Here is an 8,995-nt window from a genome sequence, read left to right as displayed (position 1 = left end):
AAAAAAAAAAAAAAAAAAAAAAAAAACACATCTTAGTAAAACCAATACCTTCTCAGCTTCGCATCAAAGCTAAAAAGGTCACAAAACGGTAAAAAATAATAAATTTAAATATATTTTTATAATATCTTAAAATCTCTGGGTGAATGTCTCAAAAAAGTCAAGACTTCAAGCGGTAAAATAGCGTATATTTTTATTCATTTTTAGAGCGACGTCACTAATTGTGAACTGATTTTGTAAAAGACCTCATAAGCATAAAAAAAAGCAAAAAGTCTCTTTTATTAAAAGAATATAACGTTTTTTAATTAAATCCCGCAAAATATAAGATTTTTAAATAACCCAATTACTTACCATATGGTATTGTATGTTTTAGGACCTTTTTAAATGTAAGAATGTTTAAGTTCTTTAGAGTTAAATAATTATTCGCAATATCAAAGCAATATTGATATTCTTTTAATTTTTCAATATATATTGATAAAGCATAGATTTTCTTGGCTGTTGAATCAATAACTTCAGTAATACTATCTTCTACATCATATGTTTTATCAAAGTGATTAAATTTAAAACATAGATATTTTCTTTTCATAATTAAGTCAACATATGTTAAAAGTTTTCGTGCTTGTTCATTTATAAATAAATCATTAAGATCTTTGAGAGATTCAATAAAATAAAACGTCTTATTAAATATATATCTCATTTTTTTTTTAAAATTACATTTAAATAAATTTAAATCCATAAAAGCATTTATAAGAGCAGTGATATCCTCACCCATTTTAATAATTTTATCCTTTAAATAGAATTGTACCGCTTTATTCTGATGAATAAACACATTAATTAATACCACATAACTACGCAAGGCAGACAGAATAGGCCGTGTTGCTGCTGTATTTACCAATAACTGAAATGTCTCTATATTTATCAAATCAAAATCGAATTTGACAAATCGAAATATGTCTAACAATTTTATTCGATAATTTATCTCACTTGTTTTCAAAATCGGTGTAAATCGCAGCTCGTCTAAAATGTCGCTCAGTTGGCCATCGTCATTATAGGAGGCTCTTTGTTTTGCTTGGGAGCCTGACGCAAGATCTAGTTCAAAATTATGAGGACGTTTCTCCATTAAGTCATAAAACAAATAATATTTTGGATGAAAACGATTGTATTTTTTACTTTCATATGCTAACGCTAAATATTTCATAATGACATTATAATTTTCTAATAATGGATTGTTTTCTAATGAATGTATATCTCTTAAAGTTAAATATATTTTCATATCATTAATGATTTTATTTTTTAGCTGTTCCAATACACAATGTAAGTTTTCCGAGCTATATTCAATTGGTTTTTTAAAATTAGTGTACAGTATAAAATCATTGTCAAAGGATACATTGGAACATTTATCTTCAATAAAATACTCTAATCGTTGTACAATTGATTGATGTATTATTTTATATCCTTTAAGTAAATGTTTAGAAATTTCAGATCTACTAAATTCACCATTATCGTTTTTAGCGATCATATTTAAGGATCCCGAAACATTGTTCAAGTATAAATTAACAGTTATCAAATCTTTTGCATTATGATGATCACTAATTTCTCGCAATGTTCCTAACATGACCATTATGATTTCATCATGAGTTTTGATTGCTGTTCCATAGGTAGATAGTTGAGTTTCAGAAATCGTATTATCAAAGCTCAATAGATATTGCTCACTGTATTTGAAATAATTAAACATATACTTAGAAAAATTGCAATGCATATATGTATAATCCATCGAAACTGAAAATTTTGAATATACGGTAAGTATAACAAGTATAAAAATTATCATTTTGATGTATTATATTTACGTTGTATAACAATCAATTTTTACATTATAGACAATTTTATTTAAAAGATATTTAAAAAAAAAATATTGGCCAAAATCATATTCTTATACATTTATTTTTTGTATACAAATATAAATATAAATTTAAATAAAAAATAGCACCTTATTTAGAGATTTTTTTTTATTAATTCAGTGTGTTCAAACCACATTGTTTATTGTTCAATCGTAGGCAAATTCTTCAGTTATTTAATTATTGATACAAAATTTATTGACTAAAAAATGTGCATAATACAATAACTATAACGAAACGTAGCTTGTAATTCACAGTATTTTTTTATACCTGCATTTAAAATTTAAATTTTAAATCAAATATTCAATTTATGAAGAATTCTAAATTTAGTTTGTTATAAGTTTATTATAGAATAATTTATAGATTATAAATATTATATAATAATTATAATATTATTATAATAATTATCAATGTAATTATTTCTAATGTATATTTTGAATGTTAAATAGAAAGCTATAACAATTATAGGTTAATAATAATAATTATTATTTTCTTTTCATGTTTAATATTCTGACTTAAAAACTTTGTTTTTTTTTAAAGAGAACGAGACACCTGTATAGACCAGTAATATAACAGTAAACTTTGGTACATATAGACCGAGTCATGTGATTTCGATTGAGCTAAAAAGGCTAATTAAGTTGATTAATTCTGTAGCTTTTATCTAAAAGTTTCTATCACAAAAATGCGGTTTTGGGGAAATTTTTGCATTCAAGTTATTAATACCAAAGATTAAAAATGAATCATACTTAATAAATAAAATGTTTTATAAACCACAGTTAGAAAAATATACAAGAAAAATAGTTAAATTTATAACAAATATATGTTTTTTGTATGTTTTTAAAGGATACAACAAATTTTAAATCAGATTTGAAATAATTCAGTAGCCTATTAAGTTGCCTATCCTAAAATAAAATGGGCATCGGAAAATTATAATAGTATATAATAGTAAAGTTTAATTTTATTTTAATTATCCTGTAATATTTTAGTTATTTATGTTATAAACTTAATTAATAAACAATTTATTGATTTTTTTCTATTATTAGTTGGCTGGTTTGACATTGTTAACGTTTTACACTCATCTTCTATATCAAACACATTTGATAATCCTAAAATAACAATAAACAAGGAAAGTCGTTCAAGCTACGAAAACGCAGTTAATTATAATAATTAATTGTCATTGAAACACGACAATTTATATCAAATTAAAATTATTTGCTGAAGTTCAACTTTGTAGTTCAATTACGTGAAATTTTTTTATTTTAAGTTATTAATAAGCATATCATATACTTAGAAATATAAAAAATTGTGATTGAAACATAATGTTGTTATTTAATAATTTTTAAATTTTAAGAGCTCTCCTCATTATGTTTTAATATCCCAACGTCTTTTAGCATATTAGCTAATAACTGAAAAGTGACTTCTTCTGGGCAATTTAGATTTTTCTTTAATACAAACATAATCAATTTCATATAAAAAAATCAGATAACATGCTATATCGTCTTCTTTATTTATACTATAGTGTATGTTCATTACACCTTTGTAGATAGTCAAACACATTCGTAAGAAATATTTTATTTTCAAAATAGGATCTGATATATTTTTGACAAAAAATATGTGTAATAACTACTTAAATAAATAATATTAGCAAAAAATATGTTACGGTTGTTATAAAAACAAAAATGTATTACATTAAATTTTAGATACGTATAAATTTTATAAAATTATAACTTAAAATTAAATTTAAAATCAAATTAAAAATTTTAAGGCTATAGTAATTTGTATACAAAATATAATAGCTGTTATAAGTGTTATAATAATAATAAATCTCAATTTATAATCGAACATTATGTTTAAAGCATGTATGTGTATTTATACGTATAATGCCAAATAAAGAGGATCATTCAAAATATATATTTCGATTATTACCAATATTTTATGAACACGTAAAGTTCACCTGTCTGTACGATAACATAAAAATATATGTAGTTTTTTAGTTTTTTTTTTTCATATACTAAGTAATGTTATCTTCTTGAAAACATGGTATATAATTAATGTTATTTTAGTTGTTGTGTCCCATGTTTGTTGGTATCACACCAACAATTTTTTTTTTCAAATTTCCCAAATGCCCAATTATAAATATTTAATGTTATAGTTGTAGTAACATATTGATTACTTATAGGAGTATTAAAAATCAATTCTATCAGATTTTTTTTTTGTGTGCAATTCATAATGTAAAATATTTAAAAATAGTTTTGTTTTTGTTTACTTCAGCCTTTAACAAATTAATAAAATTGTTTTTCAGTTTTAATTGCACCAATTGATTATTTTGCGAATTATTTATTATGAAAAATATCTAACTATATATGTATTTTTGACTAGAACCACTTTTAGAAATTGTGCTGCCCGGGGTACTTGATTCTGCCATACTCGATGACCTTTTAATTTTCTCATCGAAAAAATTGTTCTATTTATTTTTTATTTGAATGAGAAAAATAAAATCTTCAACACTATATTTATATTGCTTCATATTCTATTTCTGACCTTAAAAACCTACGGTTATGTTATTTATTTGAATTTTTATAACTAATTATTGAAGTGATTTTATTTTACATTTGTTTATTATTGTTATTTTTTAAAATACACCCTGTAATAACTCTATTTTTGTCTTTTATCATATTTAGAAAATACACTATTACCCATTGTAACCTAGTCATCTTATTCCCCTAAGTAGCGTCGGTGGCTACATAACAAAAACACAAATTACATTTTTTCTCAAATAGTGTTAAGAAACCATAAGAAAAAATAAATAAATAGATTTTTCTCATATTATCAGCGTGTTGTGAGCATAAAAAAAGATCTCTATCAAAGTAGCTGCTAACAATGTCTTAAATTAGTCATTCATTAGCTCATAAGCTCTTAATAAAAAATTTGGATGATTAATCTCAAAATTTATTTATATTTTCTTTAATTTTTAAGAAATATTGTCTTAATAAAAGTGTTTAAATTTTTAAAAACGCATTTTGATAGGTAAAATAGTTCAAACGTTTTGTTAATGATAATTAATGTTATTACTCAAAACTGAATAAAAAAAAAAGCCAAGTACATAAATTTATAAATTTTATTTTACTTTTCAAGTTATCACTCCTCTTTATTTCACCTGAAATAGTGCACAATTGTTCAGGTTAATACTGATAATAGGTTTTAGTTTAAAAAATAAAACTAAAACAATAGTGAACTCTTTATATTCATCAAAACGGAAAACAATTAAATGTACAAAATGACCTTACTGTTAGAGAATGTTAGGGAAAAGTCGAGTTAATAAAGTGCGTGACAATTATAATTTTTGTTGTTTTCATGTATTTGATGTGTGGCAAAACCCCACGGAAATTTCCAATCTTTGACCAATTCAATGTCGAACTTATATTATTTTATAGTATATAACCTAAATATATGTTAAATAATTGTCATAAATGATTTTGCTTTGATCATATCAAGTCATGAATGCCAAAGTAAAATGTGTATTATGGTTAATCGCCATTATTATTGATCAGACCGTGAGTATTTTTCAATCATTATTGGTTATCGTTTTATAGGTATATTTTTATGCAACAAGATAGTAAATATATATATAAAGCTAATAAGTATTGTTTTATATTTTAATTACCAATTTTAAAACCAGACTTAGACGTTAAGATTTTTTGTTTTTAATACAGTCTTTCAATTAAATTAAACTATTATTTACACGTTTTAACAAATAAAAATTCTAATTAATCCAATTTTTATTCGATAAAATTATTAAAATTAAAATTAGAAAAATTTTGATTTAATTCTAAAATTCAATTTTATGAACTAATTAAAATTAATCTATATTTGTATTATATTAAATTCTATAGTTTACTTTCAGACATGTCAAAATAATGGTGACACTGCTGGTACTCCCGGTGCTGGTGGCGGTGTTGGAGCTACCGGATCAATTGGTGGTGCCGGGACTGCTAGTGGAGCTGGCGCTAATGGTAGACTAAGTGGTACTACTGGCATTGGTGCTACTGGTGCTGCTAGAGCGTTTAGTGCTTCTGGTTCCATTAGTGCTTCAGGCGTAGCTGGTGCAGCTGATAATGCTGGCACCGGTAGACAAGCTACTTTCGGTACATTCGGTCCAGCAGTTTTGGGTACTAATAGTGGTATGAATGGATTAGGCACAGGAGTATTAGGAGCTAATACGGGTATGAATGGATTAGGTACAGGAGTATTAGGAGCTAATACGGGTATGAATGGATTAGGTACAGGAGTATTAGGAGCTAATATGGGTATGAATGGATTAGGCACAGGAGTATTAGGAGCTAATACGGGTATGAATGGAATAGGTACAGGTTTGGGTTTAGCCGGAGTAGGCATACCGAGTACTACAAATGGGTTAAATATAAATGGAATGGGAATAACTGCAGGCACAAACGGATTAAGTATTAGTGGAGGATTGGGTATGCAAGGTATGTTGCCATTTCCATTTTTTCCTCCTTACGGATGTGAGATCAATTGTAACTTTCCATTAGCCATGTTGAATCCAACTATGCCAATAGTTATTACTCAAACCTCAATAACGACTCCCTCTACAGTTACTCGCCCAGTTGTTCCAGGTGAGAATTTAATATTGTAACATAATAGTATTGTAAGATAATTATTATAGTTATAAAAAAGAATATATTTTAACACAGGTAACAGCCAAATTGACGTGTACAATATTTATGTTTTATTTATTATTATAAATTATTAATAAATCTCAAAAAGTTGGAAAAATTGAAATTTAATTTTTATAAGTATTTTTTTAGTACATTATTTGTGAGTTTGAACAAAATAATTTAATAGACTTGTGTTTGTCACTTAAGAAAATAGTATATTTATTTTATGAGTATAACAATTATTCATGATAAAGTTATTTTTTTTTTTGACTTAAAATAAATAACAATTGAAATTCGGAAAATGTTTTTGACTTTTTCTTTACAATTAGTTGAATAACTAAATAACCATATGTCATATACCAAAGACAACAAAATTTGTTTCATTGTTTTTTTTCTGTGTAATTGAGTTTTATTTTATTTTTTTTATTTTATTTCCTACTAATTGCTAGAAGGTGACTTATTTGCTCAGTGGGTAATTTTTTATATTTTGATACGTGAGTACTGGGGTGTGATTTCGCTGCTCTAGGCGTTTCTCGTCCTCTTTGCTACAAAAAAGTTCTAGGAGAAAACGTTTTATATAAATAATGAATAACAATAATTGAATAGAATATAGCAATAACAAAATATATTTAGCTTATAAAAATAATAATTTTCTTTATTTTTGAAAACGTATTAATCGGTTTCTGTAAAAATAAATTCCTCGAAAATCATATTCTTCTTCTTCTTCTTCTTAGCCTTAATCCCAACTACTTGGGGTCGGCCACCCTTATCCTAAACTTCCACTTGACATGATCTCCTACATCGTCTACACTCACATCAGCCGTCCTTATATGACATACAATAATATCCCTCCATCTCTTTTTTGGTCTTCCTCTACCTCATCTTCCATCAACATTCATTTCTATAACTGTTCTTACAACTTCCGATTCTTCTCTCTTCGAAAATCATATTGATATATTTTATAAAACATCATATGGTATATTATTTACAACTTTATTTTGAAAATTATTAACTATTTAATTATAAACTATTTATTACCGAGACTTAATCACTCACTTTCGCCTTTGTCGATATCATACCTCAATAAGTATGTTGTAATATATTATTCATTTATAAACTTGTTGTATTCCGTTTTTTATTTATATATATATATTTTAGTTACACTACCACCAGTAACGACAACACCGAGGGTAACTGTTGCACCTATCCAACCTGTCCAAACCCAGTCAGTTTACAACACTCAGGTTTATTATGTATATCCTAACTGGTTAGTAAAATTTTAAGCAACGTTTTTATTTTTATGTAGACGCAAATACAGTACAAGCTTAAATTAAAAATAAACATATTTGTTTTTATAAATAATAGAAAATAATAATATAATATATGTATAAAGTGATCGATTTATCATAAACCACTCGATTACTCTCAAAATAAATATAATACAGAAAGAAATTTTTTTGCTCTATTTTAGTTACATATATTTCTTGATTTATCAACTAATAATTATTTTTTAGAATCATCCATTATAACTTATGGAGGTGTCAACTTTTTTTAATGGAAATATAGATAATAAACTAGCTTATTTATTAGATAATGATCTAATTAAAAGAACAACTGGTCGATTACAATATTTGAACCAGTACTTCGGAAGTTATTCTCGTTATTTAACTAAAATAAAACAAAATTTGTTTTTCAATATTGTATATATTTTGAGAGTAATTGAGAGGTCAAACCGATAAATCAAACATCTTGTGTATATTATTATTTTCTAATTATAATTAAAACCATAACTGTTTTAATTTCAGTCAGCTACTGCGACTTGATTATTTGCGTCTACGTGTGTTTAAAATGTATAAGTAAGTCTTGATAACTTTACAGGTGTACTGGATGGTGTAGGTTCTTGTATAAACCTCAACCAATGTATTATCAACCAAGCTGTATTTTATTCTCGTGGTTGGGTTTGTAATATCAAGTTATTTATTTAGTAATGTAATAATTTATTTATTTTTTTATTATTTTGCATACAAATATACCAACTTGACATAAATCAAAAAAAAAAAAAAAACAAATAATAATAATAAAGAACAAGTATTTTTTAAATAATTTTGTTTTATTATTATTTTTAATAAAATCAATTTTTTAATCATTTTTACATATTACTATTCATGAGAACATTTGAATGATATGAATCCTTAAATCGTAAGAGCAATTTGTGTTCTATTTATATACAAAATAAACATGTCTGTATAATATATCAATAAATAATAATTTCACTAGGTGATTATCGATTAACACTATAACGAAATATTTATTATATTAATTGTATTTATTTATTTGATCAAAATTATTTCTTCTAAAAAAGACAGACAATGAGATGTCACATGGAAAAATATTTTAACTAATTCAAATAATTATTTAACAATACTA

The 8,995-nt window shown here is 25.0% G+C and overlaps 2 protein-coding genes across 5 annotated transcripts in view; one reads left to right on the top strand and one right to left on the bottom strand.

Annotated features, from left to right (window-relative positions):
• Nucleotides 1–2,127, bottom strand: part of LOC126907568 (protein PFC0760c-like) — a 13,487-nt gene extending 11,360 nt beyond the window's left edge. The window contains exons 1-2 of one of the 2 annotated variants that reach the window (XM_050688934.1): nucleotides 1,985–2,127; nucleotides 349–1,776 (exon numbers count right to left, since the gene is read on the bottom strand). In XM_050688934.1, coding sequence (XP_050544891.1) covers nucleotides 349–1,771 — 1,423 coding nt within the window. In that variant the 5' untranslated portion in view covers nucleotides 1,772–1,776; nucleotides 1,985–2,127. Of the gene's footprint in view, nucleotides 1–348; nucleotides 1,886–1,984 lie in introns of those variants that run through there. The other variant, XM_050688933.1, reaches the window with a different exon arrangement.
• Nucleotides 2,128–5,341: 3,214 nt separating this feature from the next.
• On the top strand, nucleotides 5,342–8,648 carry LOC126907571 (uncharacterized PE-PGRS family protein PE_PGRS46-like). Of its 3 annotated transcripts, none has more exons than XM_050688940.1 (5): nucleotides 5,342–5,446; nucleotides 5,797–6,130; nucleotides 6,215–6,526; nucleotides 7,727–7,835; nucleotides 8,447–8,648. In XM_050688940.1, exons 1-5 carry the CDS (start codon nucleotides 5,390–5,392, stop codon nucleotides 8,532–8,534), a joined length of 900 nt encoding a protein of 299 aa, XP_050544897.1. In that variant the 5' UTR covers nucleotides 5,342–5,389; the 3' UTR covers nucleotides 8,535–8,648. The 3 variants fall into 3 exon arrangements, with proteins under 3 accessions (XP_050544897.1, XP_050544896.1, XP_050544894.1); XM_050688939.1 differs by having other exon boundaries at nucleotides 6,173–6,526; XM_050688937.1 differs by having other exon boundaries at nucleotides 5,797–6,526.
• The last annotated feature ends 347 nt before the right edge of the window (nucleotides 8,649–8,995 follow it).

Source organism: Daktulosphaira vitifoliae, unplaced genomic scaffold, assembly GCF_025091365.1.
Source record: "Daktulosphaira vitifoliae isolate Bord-2020 unplaced genomic scaffold, ASM2509136v1 Scaffold_5, whole genome shotgun sequence".
NCBI classification, from domain to species: Eukaryota; Metazoa; Arthropoda; class Insecta; order Hemiptera; family Phylloxeridae; genus Daktulosphaira; species Daktulosphaira vitifoliae.
Note: the sequence above shows the minus strand (reverse complement) of the source record. Positions and strands in the feature narration are given on the sequence as shown.

What these genes read in the sequence shown, in the direction of transcription:
- LOC126907571 (XM_050688937.1), top strand. Translation starts at nt 5,390, where the DNA reads ATGAATGCCAAAGTAAAATGTGTATTATGGTTAATCGCCATTATTATT. An exon ending in CCATTATTATTGATCAGACC is followed by an intron (nt 5,447 to 5,796) that starts GTGAGTATTTTT and finishes GTTTACTTTCAG; the next exon opens with ACATGTCAAAATAATGGTGA. An exon ending in TACTCGCCCAGTTGTTCCAG is followed by an intron (nt 6,527 to 7,726) that starts GTGAGAATTTAA and finishes TATATATTTTAG; the next exon opens with TTACACTACCACCAGTAACG.